The 21,617-nt window shown below is 31.8% G+C and overlaps 1 protein-coding gene across 1 annotated transcript; it reads left to right on the top strand.

The window, feature by feature from the left end:
* The first annotated feature begins 4,642 nt into the window (after nt 1-4,642).
* On the top strand, nt 4,643-12,921 carry LOC107933700 (protein SIEVE ELEMENT OCCLUSION B). The gene is made up of 8 exons (XM_016865978.2): nt 4,643-4,867; nt 4,974-5,078; nt 5,164-5,415; nt 10,793-10,989; nt 11,079-11,188; nt 11,511-11,647; nt 11,730-12,209; nt 12,296-12,921. Exons 1-8 carry the CDS (start codon nt 4,643-4,645, stop codon nt 12,908-12,910), a joined length of 2,121 nt encoding a protein of 706 aa, XP_016721467.2. The 3' UTR covers nt 12,911-12,921.
* The last annotated feature ends 8,696 nt before the right edge of the window (nt 12,922-21,617 follow it).

The following is a 21,617-nucleotide window of genomic DNA, read 5'->3' as shown; positions in this document are numbered from 1 at the left end:
AAAATGAATAAGATGAACATGACATCTATAAAAAATATATACTTTTTATATATAAATTATGAAAAATTCCAAATAATTGATTTAACGTCAAACATACATATGTCAAGCCAAGACAAATTATTAAAATGAATGAGGAATGTGACATACATATACAAAAGTGTCTATAAAAATATATACCTTATAAACATAAATTGTGAAAAGCATAGAAAAATTAAACTCCAAATAATTGATTTAACATCAAACATAGGTTAATATCATAGAAGTTGTTTTATAAGAAGGGAAAAAAATATTAGTTTACATGTGTCAAGTCAAGGAAAATTATTAAAATGAATGAGTTGAATGTGACATATGTCATGGGTTGTGCATGGGAGCCCGCAACTATGGTACATTTGTTCGATCCATCAAGTGGGAAGGAGGTCATTTGGCCCGATCGGATTGGTCCGTTGCTTGAAGAGATTGAAGGTCCATCTACAAGCTTAACATATATGGAAACATAATCTTTGAGGATAAGCAATCTTAGATATATGTAATCTTAGAGATTTGATTTGTAGATACCTTTTAATCTTAGTCGTTGATGTACTTAACCTGTACCGTCGGATTTGGGGAGGCTCAACTATAAATAGAGGTCTCTCCCCTCATTGTAAATCACTTGAGTTTTGAGCAATAAGAATTCTCGAAAGCATTCACTCAAATTCTTAGTTTTATGTGGCTTTGTTCGTATTTTGTTCTTTGTTCATCTTCGTTTGGCTTTGAGTTACTTTCGCTTGTGTTGGTTTTTGTGGAGGAATTCTGTTGAATCCTCAGTTGTGGGAGTTAGACTGACTTAGGCGTTTTTAGGAACAAAGAAACTGCATAAGGCCACACAGATTATGAGGCGAAAATTCTAAATAATTAATTTAACATCGAACGTATACGTTAATATCATAAATTATTTTAGAAGAAGGGAAAATATATTTGCTTACACAAGTCAAGCCAAGGCAAGTTATTAAAATGAATGAAAGTTTTTTTTTGTTCCTTTTGTCATCAATAAGGGGGCAACATTTAATAGCTAGTGTGAACGGATTTTTTTCACTCTAACAAAAATAAAGAAGTTATAAATAATATATAGTAAAATTGTATCTTGATATTGTAGAAATAAAGTAATTTATGTTTAATTTCTTCAAAAAATTATTCAAAAAATTATAAAATTATAAATTAATATATAATGAATTTATATTTTGATGTATAAAAAATTATAATTAAATTTGGCCTTAATTAAAAAAAATTGGATTTGGCTCTGATCTTTTTATTACACCATTAATGAAAATGAACGGCTTAATGATCAAACTATAATAAACTGATAATATTAGTAATCATATTGCAACTTTTTAAAGTTTAATGATAAAAGTATAATTTAAATCATACATAAATTATTAAATTTGTAATTTACCCATTAATTATTTATAAATATAAATAAATTTTAACAATATTTAAAAATCATATTTTATAGAGTTAAACAATTAATATTGTACCAGTACCATTCATGAATCTAACTTTGACACATAAGTACTTCAGCTATCAATGCATTAATAAGTAGATGAAAAAAAATTTATAGAAATTATTTTTGTTCCCATATAAATAATATATTAATTAGTGAATATTTATTGCATTCTGCCAACATTCTAAAAAATCTATCAACCAATGTGTGAAAAGTGCGAGGTAACTCTTGAAATTTGATAAATTAGTTTTAATATTACGTGAGCAATGGGTACTTGCTTTGCAAATAAAATTGTGGTTAAAATAATATTTACAACTGTCAAAATAGTTTTAACCAAAACGTGTACAAAAGTAAAAATGAATATTAAAACTGTTGATATAGTTCAACCTCATTCTATATCTGTGAGAATCAAATATTCTTAATGAGAATATTCATGGATATCCAAATTGCCACCCCTAATGAGAATCAAATATACAAGTACAGTGACTAATTATGCAATTTGACCTAAAAATTTCGTCTAAAATTATGATATAACATACCACATCAACTTACTGTTACACCCTTAACATCAATTAATGGCTTAGTGATAAAAATGTGACAAATTGATAATGTTACACCATATTGTAACTTTTAAAACTTCAATAGTATGGTGTCTCGTATAAAAATAGTACATAAATATATTTGAATCCAATTTCGACCCCAACATAATTAATCTCAAACAATAAATGAATGAAAACACATATAATTACACAAAAAAAATTGAAAGGTTTCATCCATAATGTGACACCTTGTATAAAAATAATACATACATTCACTTTTAAAAAACACATTTAATTTCAAAAAATATATAAAGAGAATTATAAATACTATAATATATTTCTTATTGAATTTACGATTGAATATGATATTTATATTAATGTATCCCAGTGAGATTGGATTTATATTCCTTGTGCGCGAGGGAAAGCATTAGTTAGTTGTTCAATAACTACAAAGTTAGTTTACATATAAAAATATATTCCACATTTGGTATCTAACTAATGTGAGACTAAGCTTTCTATTTTCCTCAACATAATTCACAAGTGGCTTACTTTGAGTATCAATTTCTCATTCATCACTCAACCATTTTGAGCATACGATATACCGTTATAGGTCTCATGGAGTAGAATATAAAACCATAATTTTATGATTTAAATCTGTACATTTACTAATTGAGAATATGCATCAAAACTTCCAAGAAATCTTTTTTTTTAACATCACATATATGAAAATGTTTAAAATGAATTATTAGGTTATCGCAAATTATATAAATTTATAGAACTTTCTAACATAAAAAATTAAAGCAAAAATAATATAGTATATTTTTCTCTAAATTAGTTTATTATAATAAATTATGCAAAATAGGTTGAAGAATAACATTAAAATGTGGATGAAAAAAAATTGAATTATTATCTATACTTATATTAGGCTCTTAATGGAGTTAGTATTACAAGTCTACCGACTAACAACTCAGTTGTGAAATTACCAAAATATCTTTTTATGTACCGAGCAAGTTATATTATTACGAGAGTGTTTTTGTCTTTTTATAAATAATAAAAACTTAAACATAATAAGATTTGAAATCATGACACAGTAAATTTTAAAATTTTGTATGAACTTTTAATAAATACAATATTATGGCACACCCACTATGCGGGTGAAGACAATTATGTAAATAAATTTATTAAAAATTGATTTAAAAATTAAATATAAGCTTCGATTGAAATGATAAAATTAAGAGAGACGATAATAAAATTTTTAGGGTTCAAACCCCATCATATACATATAATTTTCTAATTTTATCAAAATATAAAATCACATAAATACCCTCAAAATAATATATGTTTTGTAAAATAAATGATCCTTTTTAATAAATTTACATTTGAGTTGGAACCGGATTAATGAGTGATACCAACTCATTTAAAAGCATTATGTATAGTATAGATCTTTTATTTCATACTTTTTTTTACCACATTGTAAGCATCGCATGATCTAATAATACATTATGCAAATATACAATAAAAAATATATATGAACATACTCTTTAAACATAAAACATAAATACAATACAAATATAAAATATATTAATATCAATAAAAATATTATTATATTAAATATTATAATTTTTAAAAGAAAATAGCACGAACACGAAACAAAATTTTTTATATGAATTTATAGTATTTAAAAAATAAAATAGTTCAATAACTTTTATAATTTTTTGAAATTAAATGACCAAAATATAAATTTATTAATAGTTTAATGACTTTAGGCGTAACTTATCTAAAAATTAACTATGGTGATGTTAAAAAACACCTAGTGTGAACAGATGTTATTCACTCTAACAAAAAAGGTAAATTATTTTGTTTTTTTATTGATATGGAAAAAACCAACCATTTAAAGTAACCAAACAACAATAATTACGAGAGAAGGCCAATTTAACAATACTGTCATCTTAACTTTGGGGTCCCAAGCAATGGAAACAACCATTTTGGAGTTGGTTAATCGAATGTCACCTCATTTTATAATAAGTTTACAATGTTTAAAATTTAATGTTTCAGTCATTTCATGATTTAAGATGTTGTAATATAAGATGTAATTCCATTATGATTTATTCCTTAAGTTATTTTAGATGGCGGGCGTAGCTTTAAATTTTGAATCAATTTACTATTTGTTTTATTATTTTAATTAATTTAAATTTTTTTTTCTTAAATAAAACTTAAGAATATTAAAAACAATATATATTTGTTCTTAATAGTGAATTAGGAGATGTGATGCGTTACAATTACAATTATTATATTTTACAAATTTATTTCAACATTGTATATTTATTTATAAATATATATATGTTGCTAGTATAGGAGGATGTGAGTTCGAGTAAGTTGAGCGCATTATCCTCCTATTTAAAGGTTGAAAAGAGTTATGAGTAGTTGTAGATATTATATATAACAACATATATACTAACGAGATTAATATTAAAAAAAACAAAAAGATGAGGAGGACGGCTAATACAACGAGACAAAGAGCACCCTCCCCATTGCATATTCCCGTCATTATATAAACCCTACTATGCTTACTAAACACATCACATATCAAACATCAAAAAATAGTAATACTTTCATATATTCAACAATGGCTGCCCCTATCTCACTCTCACTCTCATCACTGGCTTCTAAATCCCAGCAACTAGTGAGGAATGAGCGCCGGATGTTCGTCGCATCCGATGACGGTGCAATGATGAAGCAAATTCAGTCGAGTCATGCTCCCGATGGTCGTGTTGTTGATGTTAAACCAATTCTCCAAGTCATTGAAAATGTGTTGCATCATATCATTCCCAACATTGATCATACTATGAATGTAAATTTTGATAACCTTATGATTTCATGATGTTTATATTCATGAAAATAGAAAGATTTTCAAGACAATAGTAATTTGGCTTTTGTTTTCTGTTATTGTCTGGTAGGGTGGAACGGGACACATCGATGCTCTCGACGATCGTACCAACTCGTCTGCCGTTGGTGGTGCACTTGATGCATTGGCTTATATCGTACACAAAATCTGCTGCGAGGTTATTCCGCTGTTCTCTTTTCTTTCAGAATCTCGATCTTTTTCGAAACCGAAAAATGCCGATGGTAACATTTGATGTTTTGTAGGTATCATGCAAGTGTTCAGGAGGAGGGGATGCTCATGCAACAACAATGGGGATTCTCAACATGCTTTCAAGCTATTCGTGGGATGCAAAAGTGGTGCTAACATTAGCTGCTTTCGCAGTGAATTTTGGGGAATTTTGGCTGATCGTTCAGCTTTGCACTTCCAACTCCTTGGCCAAATCCGTGGCTCTCCTCAAGCAATTACCCGACCTTTTAGAGCATTCCCCAACATTGAAACCCCACTTTGATGCACTTCACAAGTGTTGTTCCAATAGGGTCGGAAGCGTGTAAATTATTGTACTAAAAAAATCACACAAAGTTCAATTCCCAGGGAAGAGAGGTGGATCACATGGATCTCTTAAATACCAAGTCTTTCCTTAGACAGAATATCCCTTCTATAGTAATTTAATAGCACAATTAAATACTACTATTATACCCTCAAATATTGAAAGAAAAATAGGACAAGAAAGAACACAAGAGATTTAACGAGGTTCGGTAAATTATACCTACGTCCTCGGGCACTAACACCAGATGATAACTTTACTATCTCCAAAATATTACAAACAAATAGAATTCCTTAAGAATTCTCAAATGGGAGAAGAGAGAAAACTAAGAGAGAAAGATTGGTTGGGATGGTTGAAATGAGAAATGGTTAGGCCTATTTATAGTTGAAGTTCAGGGACTAACTTGCAAATGGCCTAAAAAATTAGGAACCAAAATTGCAATTATCCCTTTCAACTTTAAACAACTTGCCAACTATTTTTTTTCTTTCGGTGCCAATTGCACCTCCCACCATTTTTGACTTTTCAACCCCTTTTTAATTTAACTTATCAACAATCTCCACCTTGAAGATTTGATTAGGATAATCACATCTTCACACACTTCCTTCAACTCCCCAAATTCGATAAAGCTATCTTTTGTAGTGCCTCCAAATGCGCTCTCGAGCGCCATACACCTAAAGGTGCTCAAATTCTCAGGATGTTAATCAAGTTCAAACAATGATTAAACTTGATTGTTGTTACCACCTTGGTCATCATATCTGCGGGATTATCTGTTGTCGGAATCTTCTCAAGTAGAATTTTTCCTTTTTCAAAGACTTCCCGCACAAAGTGATATCTTACGTCGATATGCTTGGTTCTTGAATGATAGACTTGATTTTTCGCTAAATGAATAGCACTCTGACTGTCACAATATAGACTAATGTGACTTTGAACAACTCCCAAGTCTTTCAATAATCCATTAAGCCAGATAGCCTCCTTAACAGCTTCTGTAACTGCCATATATTCTGCCTCTGTAGTAGACACAGCTACTGTAGACTGTAAGGTAGATTTCCAACTCACTGGGGCTTTCGCAAGAGTAAACAGATACCCCGTAGTTGAACGACGTTTATCTAAATCACCAGCAAAGTCAGAATCAACATATCCAACTACAAACTGACCAAGTGCTTCATCCTGTTCAAAAATTAAACCAACATCTACGGTTTTTCGAAGATACCGTAGAATCCATTTCGTAACTTGCCAATGTCCTTTTCCAGGATCATGCATATACCTGCTCACAACTCCAACAGCTTGTGAAATGTCAGGCCTCGTACACACTATCGCATACATCAAACTCCCAACTGCATTAGCATATGGGTCTTTCGCCATATATTCTCTTTCTTCTTCAGTTTTCGGAGATAATTGAGCACTAAGTTTCAAATGAGAAGCAAGTGGGGTACTTACATGTTTTGTGTTTTCATTTACACCAAAACATTGTAATACCTTTTTCAAATATTGCTTCTGATTCAAACAAAGCTTGCCTCTCTGTCTATCTCTACTTATCTCCATGCCGAGAATCTTCTTAGCCTCACCTAGATCTTTCATCTCGAACTCTTGATTCAATTGAGCCTTCAGCTTATCTATCTCATTTTGGCTCTTCGAAGCGATTAACATATCATCAACATACAAGAGTAGATAAATGAAAGATCCGTCATGCAGCTTCTGCAAATACACACAATTGTCATATTTGCTTCTTGTGTACTTCTGCCTTCTCATAAAGCTATCAAATCGCTTGTACCACTGCCTCGGGGATTGCTTCAATCCATATAGCGATTTGTTAAGCTTACAAACCCAATTTCTACCACCAGCATCTGTGTATCCTTCGGGCTGAGTCATATAGATCTCCTCTTCTAACTCACCATGCAAGAAAGCCGTCTTAACATCAAGTTGAGCTAGCTCCAAATTCAACTGTGCTACTAAGGCCAACAAAATTCTAATGGAGGAATGCTTCACAACAGGGGAAAATACATCATTGTAGTCAATTCCCTCCTTCTGAGCGTAGCCTTTAGCTACCAATCTTGCCTTGTAGCGAATATCCTTCTTGCTAGGAGATCCATCTTTCTTTGCGAATACCCACTTGCATCCGATTGCCCTTTTACCTTTCGGTAATTGCGCCAACTCCCAAGTATTATTCTTCCGGAGAGACTGCATTTCTTCATCCATGGCGCTTTTCCATTTATCACTTTCTAAGCTTTGCATTGCTTCTTGATAAGTGATAGGAATATCATCAACAACGGGAAGGGCGTAGGCCACCATATCAGTAAATCGAGCAGGTTTACGAATTTCTCTCCGTGGCCTTGCAACTGCAACTGGTTCTGGTGTACTTAGTGGTTCTTGGGTCAGAACCTCTTCAACCTCTAATTCCTCCATTGTGGCTGGAGAATTAGACTTATTAACTGGGCAAATCCCCATCTGCTCAAACTCCACCTGTTTTGGAATACACTCCACCTGCTGTGGAGTATTGCTCGTCTGAATATCTTTATCTGCTACCTTTTTCAATGTGGCAGATTCATCAAAGATAACATCTCTGCTACAGATCATTTTCTTTGTGCTTAAGCACCAAAGACGAAATCCCTTCACTCCAGAAGTGATTCCCATAAAGAGAGCTTTCTTTGCCCTCGGATCTAACTTTGACTCCTTCACATGGTAATATGCAGTGGATCCAAACACATGTAAGGAATCATAATCTGTAGCCGGTTTTCCAGACCATACCTCCATAGGAGTTTTTCTTTCTAATGCAGATGATGGCAAACGATTAACAAGATGGCCAGCGTATGTCACAGCCTCAGCCCAAAATTGCTTGCCCAACCCAGCATTGGACAACATACATCGAACTTTCTCCAGCAATGTTCGATTCATACGCTCTGCCAATCCATTCTGCTGTGGTGTATCCCTAACTGTGAAGTGTCGAACAATACCATACTCTTGGCACACATCGAAGAACGGATCACTTTTATATTCTCCTCCATTGTCCGTCCTAAGCCGCTTGATTTTCTTGCCAGTCTGGTTTTCGATCATAGTTTTCCATTTAAGAAAAACTCCAAGCACTTCATCTTTAGTTTTCATGGTATACACCCAAACTCTTCTGGAAAAGTCATCAACAAAAGTAACAAAGTAGTGTTTTCCTCCCAACGAAGGTGTTTTGGAAGGCCCCCACACATCTGAGTGAATATATTCCAAAATACCTTTTGTATTATGGATAGCAGTGCCGAATTTCACTCTCTTTTGCTTTCCCAGAACACAGTGCTCACAAAATTTTAATTTGCAAGCCTTTGCACCTTTCAACAATCCTTGCTTTGCCAGAATTTGTAAGGATTTTTCGCTGGCATGTCCCAACTTCATATGCCACAACTGCATTGAGTCCAATTCTTTGTTACCGGAAGCTGTAGCGACTGCTCCAATAACTGTACTACCTTGGTAGTAATACAAGTTATTTTTCCTGATGCCCTTCAATATCACAAGTGCGCCAGATGTCACTTTCAAAATCCCATGTCTCATAGTAACAACTGAACCATTGGATTCCAAGGCTCCCAATGAGATGAGATTTTTCTTCAAACTGGGCACGTACCGAACATCAGTCAGAACTCTAGTTGATCCATCTTGATTCTTTAATTGGATTGAACCTATCCCAACAGTTTTACAGGCATTGTCATTGCCCATATAAACAACTCCTCCATTTAGTTCTACTAAATCAGAGAACCACTCCCGGTTAGGGGACATATGATAGGTACAACCCGAATCCAATATCCACTCATCTGAATGGAACGACGATGATGATGCAACCAGTGATAGTTCAGAGTCACTAGTATCATGCTTAGCAACACAAGCATCTACAGCAGCTTTTTCCGCATTCTTCAGCTTTGGACAATTTTTCTTCCAGTGGCCTTTCTCATGACAAAAAGCACATTCTTCTTTCCCGAGTCTGGACTTTGACTTTGATCTCCCCTTTTGAGTTTTCTTCCGAGTGTATGAACGACCTCGAACTACTAAAGCTTTTGTATCTCTGATTGAGTTTTTCTGTTTGTCCTTCTTTCTCTGTTCATAACTGTATAAGGCCGCACAGACTTCGCTCAGAGATATATCACTCCTGCCATGAAGTAGAGTAGTTTCTAGGAACTCAAACTCCTCAGGAAGTGACCCCAACAGCATCAAAGCCAAATCTTCATCTTTGAATGTCTCATCCATATTCAGCAAATCAGTGACTAACTGATTAAATTTGGTGATGTGATCATTCATTGTGGTACTTGGGACGTATGTGAAGCGAAACAGTCTTTTCTTCAAGTGGAGCTTATTTTGACTGTTTTTCTTCAAAAATTTTTCTTCAAGTGCCACCCACAACTTATTTGCAGAAGTCTCCTTTGAAAAAGCGTACCTCTGCTCTCGAGAAAGGTATGATCGAATTGTGCCACATGCCAATCGATTGATCGCCTTCCAATCTTTCTCCTGTACATCATCTGGTTTCTCTTCATCAATGGCAATGTCTAGACCCTGCTGAAAAAGGGCATCTAGAACCTCACTTTGCCACATACCAAAATGGCCCGTGCCATCAAAGATCTCCACGGCCAATCTTGCATTTGCAATTGTCGGTCTTGTCCACATGGACGATGTTGAAGCTCCTACACCGACCGTTTTCTCCATAATCTTTCAATATACCTAAGGAAATCTTTTCTGATGTGGAAGATCAGTTTAAACTGCAACCACAGAGCATACTACGATTAACCTTCGGCTCTTGATACCACTTGTTGTTCCAATAGGGTCGGAAGCGTATAAATTATTGTACTAAAAAAATCACACAAAGTTCAATTCCCAGGGAAGAGAGGTGGATCACATGGATCTCTTAAATACCAAGTCTTTCCTTAGACAGAATATCCCTTCTATAGTAATTTAATAGCACAATTAAATACTACTATTATACCCTCAAATATTGAAAGAAAAATAGGACAAGAAAGAACACAAGAGATTTAACGAGGTTCGGTAAATTATACCTACGTCCTCGGGCACTAACACCAGATGATAACTTTACTATCTCCAAAATATTACAAACAAATAGAATTCCTTAAGAATTCTCAAATGGGAGAAGAGAGAAAACTAAGAGAGAAAGATTGGTTGGGATGGTTGAAATGAGAAATGGTTAGGCCTATTTATAGTTGAAGTTCAGGGACTAACTTGCAAATGGCCTAAAAAATTAGGAACCAAAATTGCAATTATCCCTTTCAACTTTAAACAACTTGCCAACTATTTTTTTTTCTTTCGGTGCCAATTGCACCTCCCACCATTTTTGACTTTTCAACCCCTTTTTAATTTAACTTATCAACAACAAGCTCATCAATGCAATGATTGATGTAACCAAATGCATTGTTGAGTTCACTGAGCTACCTTCTGAGTTTATTTCGATCGATGTACCACCATTGTCGACTGCCATGGCTCATATCCCCACTGCTACCTACTGGATCATTTGGAGTGTCGTCGCTTGTGCTGCACAGATTACGGGTCTTGTAGGGATGAGACACGAGTGAGAGATGAATTCTTTACGTGCTCTCAATGACACAATATGATGACCAAATTTATCAATAATCAAATCATTTTTTGTTTTTGGTTTAGGTTCATTACATCGACTTCGGAGGCATGGGAACTATCAAGCTTGGCACATAAAGTTAGTAGCATACATGAACACCTTCAAAGTCTATTACGTCTTTGTTATCAGCGCATTGGTGAGTCCATCCTAGAGAACTCTAGAAATATAAATCATATACGTATATATACTAAAATTGCCATGGATCACTTATACTATGATTGCATCTTGCCTTTTATATTCAAAAAGCGAGCAAATTAATTCATATACGATAGAAATTGATAAAATTTTTAACAAGAAAAATTATATTGCCCTTCGATCTAATATATAAAGACTAATTTGTCAATTTTATAAATAATTTTATAAATAAAGAGGGCAAAATATAATCTAACTCTTAATATAAGAACCTCAATAGTACTTTTACCTTATATTTACATAAACATAATGATAATGAGATGCAGATGAGAAGAAGCTAATGGAAGCTTTTGAAGACTTCAAGCGTACTATTGAAACACCTCAAATGGACAACTTGAAGATTCTCCTAAAAATCTTCCGCAAGGAAGAGACTTGTTATCTCATGAATCCAGACAAGACCGAGGTTGATTTAATTCCATGTTCCAAGTTTCAACCCTGTTTTTAAATTGATTGGACCGTATATTAACTTCATATAAATTGAGCAGGTTCTTATCGATGTCTTGAGAAGAAAGCATGTTTTATTGCTCATTTCAGATCTTGACATCTCCCATGAGGAGATTCGAGTTCTTGAGGCTCTTTACAAAGGTGAAAGGGTATCATCTGAGCTTAACTATGAGATTCTATGGCTCCCAATTGTGGACAGATCAACTTGGAATGATGGTTTCGAACAAAAGTTTTTGAGCTTGAAATCAATTATGTCATGGTATACTGTGAAACATCCTTTTGCCATTGAACCAGCAGTGATTAAATACATAATGGAAGTATGGGGTTTCTTTAAGAAACCAATTGCGGTGACATTGGATCCACAAGGAAACGTTTTATGCCCAAATGCACTCAACATGATGTGGATATGGGGAAATTCAGCTTTCCCATTTAGCAGTGAAAAAGAAGAAAGTTTTTGGAAAGCTGAAGCTTGGACCCTTGAGCTTCTCGTTGATCGCCTTGAGCCCAACTTACCTACTTGGGTACATGAACATCTCCTCATAACTTTAATATACATATGTATATCAATTAATGTGCTTAATTTATTCATGGTTTCTTATATAATCAGGTGAGCCAACAGAAAGTGGTATGTTTTTATGGTGGTGTGCAAATGGAATGGATCGAAAGTTTCACTACCGCAACAAAAGGGGTTGCAAAGGCTCTCGATATTGGCTTAGAAATGGTTTATGTTGGAAAAAACAATGCAAAGGAACGAGTGAAAAAGATTACTGGCCTAATCAAAGAGAAGCAATTTAGCCACGCTTGGGAAGATGACAATGTGTGGTTCTTTTGGAACCGATTAGAGAGCATGTTGTACTCGAAAACCCAACATGGGAAGACCATTGAAAACGACGTTATAAAGCAAGAAGTGATGACGATGCTTGCATATGACGGTAGTGAAAATGGATGGGCAGTGTTCTTCACTGGTTCAGATGAAATGGTGAGAGCCAATGGCGAGAAAGTGCTTAGCAGCATGAAGAGCTTTGATGAATGGGAAAAGCTGGCGAAGCAAATGGGGTTTATCCCAGCACTTCGTAAACATTTGGACGGGATTACCGATGACCATCACTGCACTCGTCTTATCCTACCGGGAAACGGTGGCGGGATTCCGGAGAGGGTGCAGTGTGCTGAGTGTGGACGTCCGATGGAGATGTATTTCATGTATCGCTGCTGTGTTGAGTGAGCTAAACAAAGCCAAATAAATTACTATTGGGGGGACCAAGTAAAATACAAGAAATAAAAATAACAATCGTCATAGTTTGATGTTTGTTTAGAGTTATTAATGATTTTCATATCTAGAGTCTACAACATAGTGATGTTTGTGAGATTTCTAATAATGTTTAGGGCTCTTTTATTATCCCCATCGAGCTAAATAATGTGTTTCCCAAGTTTATCACTTGGATTTATGCTTTCACTTTTAAATGAAGTTGTAATCGTAAACCATCATCAATAGTGCCTTTCAAATACCTTAATATCCTCTTCACTGTGTCTGGGGATATGAATCACAAAGATTTCTCTTATACTAAATTTCACCCTTTAAAAAGTTAAAATATAATTTTATTAATTATTTTTTTAAAGAAAGTTGAGAAAACTCTAAGAACTAAATAATTTAATTTCACTTCTTATTCAATTATGTCATTATAAATTTATAATCCATTAAATGATAATTTAAAGAAATTAAATTAATTTCTAAACCATCTATTTTTCTATTTAATAAAATTCATTTAACGTAGATAGTAATACATACAATCTATTTCTCTTTTATCATTTTTATTTATTCATCGTATCAATTTTAAATACTATTCATATAAGGTTGTGTTAAGCTAATGGAGGATCAATCAGTCGACATATATAATTAAGACTTACATAATTTGTAATTAAATTTTAATTTTTTAATTTTCTTTTTTCTCATGAATAAATTTTTATTAATAAAACTGCAAGGCACTATATAGGAGAAGACTCAAACGCTCACATGACTCCATAATCTCCTCGAGCCTGATTCACATCTCATTAAGCAAATAAGTTGATAAAAGCATCACCAGCTTGCCACCCGAAAATTCATGATTCGCACTTGCACACACAGATACAAATGAACCTATGGATCGAACTCGTCTTAGATATAGATGAAGCTATTTCAATCAATGGAACTTTGCAGACATTTATATTGATTTAATATTTTATATACATAAATTTATATTTATTTAACTTTAGATTCAATCCGTTTATATCGATTCCCAATCTAACAAATTCAAAACCATTCTCCACACTCATACTCCGATTTATCTCCAATCCAACTAATCTAATCTAATTCAAACATCCTAATAAAAATGTAAGTCATATTCATTTGTTTTGGAGGTCTTCATTAACTTAAAAAATTGAATAATCATATTATTAAGAAGTTGAATAATTATTTGTCCATTATCGATGGAATAAAAAAAACGATGCAAACGGATTATGGTTCTTAACCTACACTTTGCATTGGGTTAGTTATTATTTTGGTTAAATTATAGAGTTAAAATTTAAAGCTTACAATATGTGTATATTTCAAATTGAGCCGTTATATGTTTCAAATTTAAAATTTTAAGTTCAGTTGTTAATACTATTAAAATTCTTCTATTAAACTTTTCACTGTAACAATTTCTATTAAAATATAAAGATTATGTTTCAAATTTAATTGTAATATAAGGACCAAAATTAAAATTTAACCATTTGTATAAGATCTAGAAGGGAATAATAATGTAAAAAAAAGTATGGACACTTGTCATAAAAGAAAGGACAGAGGGGCTTTATGATAAATAATTAATGTGAAAACGATTTAATTTACTCCAACTAAAGTTATTTTAATTGACTTCAAGAATTCATGTGCCGAAGGATTTAATTTTACTTAAAAAATTAATATTTTAACCAATATATTTATTAAAAATAATTTTACTCATTTTAAAATATTAATAATTATAGTTAACTAAAAAATAAAAAATATTAGTATTTATAAAGTGCTGGCTACCCCACCACTAAAATTTTTCTAATTTCAACGATTTGCATTAAAAGGATCTTTTTTATATAATACAATACAACTTTAAATCTGCACCCAACAAACGCAGGACGAATTTAGAGACCCCTCTCAAATAAAAAATTATGTTTTGGTCCCTTCCCAAAGAAAAAATTAGTCTAAAAAGTGATGATATTATAAATTAATGTATACTTTAACCTTATAAAAATTTATAATTTAATTTTAATCCTAATAACAACACATGGATGAATACGTGGATGATCAACTTACTGCTTGAATTTTATATTCATAAATTTAAATTTATTTATCTGGAAGGCATATGCGTTGGCATGTGTTCCGTCCTCTTTACTTTTTTCATATTATAAGAAAATGGTAATATTTCAATTTTGATCCCTCTACTCTATTTAATTTTATAATTTAATTTTTAACATAACTCGGTCAATATACTTTATAATATTATTAGTTAGTCTAAATATTTAATATTTTTTACGTGGATTTATTTTTTTAAATATTATTCTAACAAAAAAATTTATTTTGAGATGATGAGTCAGAATAAATATTCTTTTTAAAATTTATGTTAATTACTGAAATTTAATAAAGATACTAATTATTTGGACTAACATGACATTTTTGTTTCTTTTTACCTCCTATTAAAGTCAAGTTTTGAAATTGAAAACCATTAAGGTAACGTGCATAATATCAATTTTAATTTTTAATTTTTTTTTTGGATTTGACTTTTGTTCTATTTTTAAGTTAATTTTGATATTCAATCTTTTAAAAAAGAATCGAATTATTTTTTTTAACAGAAATATTGACTACAATGTTAAGTCTTTAGAAATAGTAGCCCGCATGGCAATTAACATGTACTTCATGCTTGTTTTTTTTTATGAACTATTTATAATTTTTTCTTTAATTTTTAATTTTTAAATTATTTATTGGCATAACACATAAGACAAATAATGTCATGTCAGTATGAAATATGCATGGACTACCATACGGGTTGTGATTTTCATGCTAATATCATTAAAAAATTAATGTTTTAGTCAATATTTCCGTTTAAAAACAGTTTTACTCATTTTTAAATATTGATAATTAAATTTAACTAAAAAAAGCTAAATTGATAAAAGATATAAACATTGGCACTTATAAAATACTCACTGCCCCATCACTAAAATTTTTCTTTCAACAATTTACATTAAAAGGATTTTTTTTTAATACAACACACAGGTAAATTTAGAGGGACCAGGTAGGGACATTCACCCTCTCTTAAATGAAAAAATTATGTTGTGGCCCCTTAATAAATTATAAAGATGATGAATTGGATTAAGTGTTTTTTTTTTTAAATTCACATTTTTTTCTTGAAATTAATAAGGGTGCTAATTAATTGTATTAACAATGACATGACTCTTTTTTTTTCTTCTTTTTTTTACTTTTTGTAGTCATTATAAGTAATGGTAAAATTATAATTTCAAATTCTCTGCAATGTTTACATTTGAGATTTGATCTTTATATTTTAATTAGATGTAATTTGGTCATTTACTTTTAAAATGGTATTAGTTAATCTAAATAATTAACATCCTTGGCTATTTCTATAAAATAAAAAAAAGATGACACTAATTTCTCTTGAAAATATTTTTCAAACACAAAATATATTTTTCTTCATGTAGCTAGAATGGGTGTTTTTAAGAAAAATTCGACCTCAACATTTTAACCGAAATAAATAAGGGTATCAACTATTTCAGCTAATTAGTGATATTATGTGAAAGAATCAAACTATATTAAAAGTATAGATACTAAATTTTAAATTTAAAAATAATAAAAGGCTATAACCATAATTTGATATGTAAAATAATTTATGCCTAACACAATCATCTTTTATTTAATTTAATAAAAAAATGATTTTTACAAAAAAATGATTTTCAATTTAATCTAATGAGCATAAATGATTATATGTTTACCAAAGCAAAACAAGGATAGCAAACTAGTATCTATATATTAAAAAAAGATGGTTTTTCAATTACCCAAAACTTATCCAATAATCTTGATTTTTGCCAAAGCTTTTTGTTCAAAGGGGAATTGAAGAGAGGTTGGTAGGGCTTGGCCCTCATATAAAATAAAAAGGTATAACTAATATAAAATAAAATTACATTTTGGTTGTAAGTAATTCCTTTAAAAATGATGAAAGTTATAAACTAATACATAATAAACAGATGTATTTTGATCTATGAAAAAAATTCTAATTAAATTCCGACCCTTGCTAAAAATATTTTTTGGATTCGCCCTTGATCTTATTGTTACACCATGAACGGCAATTAATGACTTAGTGATCAAAATATAACAAATTAATAATATTAGTAACTATATTGTAACATTTTAAAGTTCAATAATTAAAACATATTTAAACCATACCTAAATTACTAAATTTGTAATTTACCCCTTAATTATTTATGAATATAGATAAACTTCAACAATGTAGTAATACCATTCATGAATCAAACTTCACACATGAACACTTCTGCAATCAATGCATTAAGTTGATAAAAGACAATTAGTTGAGTACTGAAATCTGTATTTATTTATGTTTTCACATGTAAATAAGGTCAAGCATGGACTTTTCTTTTTTTCCTTTTCGGGATCATCACTAAATGCTATATCGACAAAACTCATTGCGTGACGCCCACATGATTTTAAATTGTAAAACGGATTAAAACACGTGATACAATTTGGGAGCTTTCACTAATAACACGTGTGGAAGACAAAGAAAATTATTGAAGTGAATGGGATTTTCTTTTTTTCCTTTTTGTTGTGAATAAGGGGACAACATTGAATAGGTAGGATGAACGGATGTTATTCACTCTAACAAACATGGTAAATTATTTTATTTCAACTCGAATGGCTAAAAAGGAGCTTTGGGTATAGTGCTGTTCTTATCTCTCACACACACAAAAAGCAAAAGGAAGTGTTTGTTTGGGAGATATAGACACATGGATGTCCTTTTGGCCACAATTCTCAAAAGTGTTTCACTCCATTATTTGTTGGTAGTGGCAATATTTTTGTTAATCGAGACTTACCTCATTCTTTAAGCAAATAAAAATGTCGGTCACCATCTCAAAAGAGCTTTTAAAGTAAAGATAAGTTTTCTCGTATTAAGGATTAGGTATTTGAATTTGATATATATTTTTTAATTTAGTATTTAAATTATTTTTAGTTCAATTTTATATTTAAATTTCTCATGTGTTATACAAATTACCCCAAAAGATTATCAGTGTTAGTTTTTTATGAAGGAACAAAAATAGTTAATGTATGACTAATATGCAATAGATGATATGAAATTTAATGGCACAAATGGTTACATTTATTTGAAGTTTCCTTTATTTCGTTAAATAATATGTTCAAATTTTAATTTTCATTAGGACTAAGATTATTTTAACTGTTAATAGTAGGAATAATTTAAGAGGGACTGCATGGTCTTCACAAAGCCCTCAATTCCATAAAAACATCGTCATTATTAAAAGAAATTTGTGTGCAAAAATTGTGCTTTGATCTATACTTAATGAAAGGATATTGAAAAAAAAAAGAGTTTTAAAAATCCAAAATAAAGAAATTCATTAGGTTAAATTAAAATAAACTAAAGAAAATTAAACTAAAAGTAATTGGACATTTAAAATACAAAAAAAAAATTTAATCTCATCCGTTACATTTCAGTCATACATTGATTATTTTTCTATCTCATAAAATTCAAATATAGAACACGAATTAATCACTAAAAAATTAACATTGTCAAATTTAAATACTATATTAAATAAAAAACAACATAGATACCACGTAAAAAAAATGTATCAAACTCATGTATCAAATAAAATATATTAATTAGTGAATATTTATTGCATTCTAACATGCTTATAACAAATCTAACAATCAATGTGACAAGTACAAGAGAACTCTTGAAATTTGATAAATTAGTTTTGATATCACATGAAACGAGAGGTTATTTACTTTGCAAATAGAAAATATAGCTAAAATAGTGTTTGGAATTGTCATCATAGTTTCAACTATGAAATAAAAAATGTGTACAAAAGTAAACATGAACATCAAGATTGTTTATACAGTTCAACTTTAGTTTATGTCCGCAGAGCCTTACTGATGCGGTCGTTGAAAGCACCAAAAATATCCTATCCCTAATAAATAATGAAAAAAAATAGTAAAATGGAAGTAGGGTCAAATCTTCAGGGACTAGATTTGCACAATATTTTGTTCCGTAGAATCCCAGGCAGAGTCTTGCCCAAAATGACATGCGTTCCTGAAAAAAAATAAAAACAATAACAGAATTAAAGGGTTGGGTCTGGAAACGAAAAATAAAATAAAAACAGAATTAAAATATTGAATCGAAAATTTGATAAATTAAAAATAGAGTTGAGAGAAAGGAAATTCTTACAGGAGATTCCAGCCTCCAGTTGTCTCGTTCCGCCTTGGGTTTAATCCTCGACTTTTAAATGATCCTTCCCAAACCGAATAAGCCAGTTATAGCGGAAGAGGACGCCTACGACCACCAGCTCCAATGATTTAGACTTACGATGTGGTGGAACCTGACTCTAGCCAACAATCACTTCTGTGGGATCATCTTATGCTAGATCAACGCTTCTCAATGGCGAATCCCACGCCATTTTGTCTCTTGGGCTCGCCAACCTTTGACGCAGTAAGCTAACGAACCGACTGTGCAACCTTCTCAAAACATACAAAGCGGCCGCCTTTGCATACGTTGAAAAGCTTACTTCTTAAGGGACATGGATGGAAGCGTCAGCCCCGTAGTGCGGAGAAACGATGAATACTCGTTGAGAAGGCTAAGTACGGATTCTAAGCCTCAAGAACCCTTTTGGGGATTTTCGACAACCTTCGGTAGATGGGTTTAGTGGCTCATGATTGTGGTGGAAAATAAAATAAATAAAATAAAAATGGAAATTTTATTGAAAGGAAATATGAGAAGAACAAAAGCCTAGACTTTTGGGGAGAGAGTGTTTACAGAAAAAGATGGGATCCTCTTTTGAGTCACTTTACCCCCAATTTATAGTGCTAGGGGAGATAGTCTAATCCTACTTAAATTCCTAAAAGATAAATACATTTAATTGAAGATAAATAAAGATAAAATAAAATCCTAAAAATAATCCTTAATAATTATCTCAATATTAATTATCCTAATATAATTAAAATAGAGTTTAATAGAATAAAATCTCTTCTTTTTGCATTTCAACCCTTGTGTCCTCCATGCTTGCACTTTTGGAACCAACTTTTCCTTGTGTCATACATTGGCCCATTTTATCTCTAAATTCACACTTTTGGCCCTTAATTTTACTTTTGCCTCAAATTTAGTCCCTATGAGATAAAAGATCATAAATAGCTCAAATTAGCAGGATCATACTTAGAATAAATACATAATCAATACATAAAATACGTTATTCTAGAGTGTTATCAAATTCCCCCTACTTAGACCATGCTTGCCCTCAAGTATGCTTCCTACCTACTATGAAAGTTAGATTCTGCCATAAAAGAAATACAACTCCAAAGTTTTATAAAAATCAGTCAAAAATGCATATGAAAAATAAAGAGAACCCTAAGCTTGCTTTAAGTAAAAGAGAAAAAGTTTTCCAATTAATACACACAAAAATTAGAATCGACTTGAATTATTTAATGAAAATTAGGTAAATTACCAAACCTACCAAGACACCCTATTTGTTTCCTCCTTTAGTCCCCAAATTTTTTTCTTTTTTATTATTATTATGCTTTAGGAATATACTGAACCTTTTGACTCGAAGAGAGATGACAGCCAAGCACCCCACCCCAGTTACTCAGCCTAGCAAACTCCTAATTTATTATAATTTTTCTTAAGAACACATCAAACCTTTTAACGCGAAGAGAGATGACAGCCAAGCACCCCACCCCGGTTACTCAGCCCAACATGTTCTTAAAAATTAATTTCGGTTAGCGGAGTTTTACCTAACACGTCACACAAACTTTTGACGTGAAATAGGATGACAACCCAAGCACCCTACCCAGGTTACTCAGTCAGTCACGTTTTTAAGCTGCACTCATAACCACGTAAACATTAAACGACATTTTAATAATAACTTATTTTTTATGAGGACTTTAGAGAAATAATAATAATCAAGTGTCAAAAATAAGTTTCAGTAATTACCTTAATAGTCATCAACATATTTTAGCATGCAAACATATTAAGTGTCCACTTTGTATTTAAACTTGATCAATTTTACGAAAAGCAAGATAAAGTTAACTTTATGAATCACAATTATTTTTAGTCTGATAAGAATAAAACAGTGGAGATGGTATCAATTATGGAAAATTCGTAATTTTCTCAGAAAACAAGAATCATACTTGTAGGTCAAACAGTAGGCAATTCTTGGTAAAAATCTTGGGCATGAAAAGAGGTAGGAGATTCCAAAAAAATAAATATAGGCAAAATAAAGCCTCAAGCAGCAACACCAGCTAAAAATAATCACTGCAACAGCAACAACAACAATAACGAAAATCACAGCAGAAAATGATAGTAATAACGAAGAGTATCTCCCCCTACTGAAAGTACATTGTCCTCAATGTGGACGAAAAGAAATAAATAGGTAGAAGAGTTTAGAAAATTCCTCATGTTGTTACTGTAGATCGCAAATGATGGCAATGAGCTTGGTTAGTCGCTGGCCAAAGGTTTCAAGTCGGGCCTCAATGCTGAGAATTTGTAGCCATCGTGGAGATCAAGTCTCTCGCTTGTTGGGGAGTCATATTGACCAATGCTCTTCCACTAGCGACGTCTACCATATTCACATCCATGGGCTTTAAACCTTCGTAAAAGTATTGGAGGAGAGATTGCTCCGTC

Source organism: Gossypium hirsutum, chromosome D03, assembly GCF_007990345.1.
Source record: "Gossypium hirsutum isolate 1008001.06 chromosome D03, Gossypium_hirsutum_v2.1, whole genome shotgun sequence".
Lineage (NCBI taxonomy): Eukaryota > Viridiplantae > Streptophyta > Magnoliopsida > Malvales > Malvaceae > Gossypium > Gossypium hirsutum.
Note: the sequence above shows the minus strand (reverse complement) of the source record. Positions and strands in the feature narration are given on the sequence as shown.

Excerpts from the sequence above, each read along its gene's own strand:
- LOC107933700 (XM_016865978.2), top strand. The coding sequence starts at position 4,643 with ATGGCTGCCCCTATCTCACTCTCACTCTCATCACTGGCTTCTAAATCC. Across the intron at positions 5,079-5,163 it reads TACACAAAATCTGCTGCGAG|GTATCATGCAAGTGTTCAGG; the intron begins GTTATTCCGCTG and ends GATGTTTTGTAG. Across the intron at positions 5,416-10,792 it reads AACCCCACTTTGATGCACTT|AACAAGCTCATCAATGCAAT; the intron begins CACAAGTGTTGT and ends TAACTTATCAAC.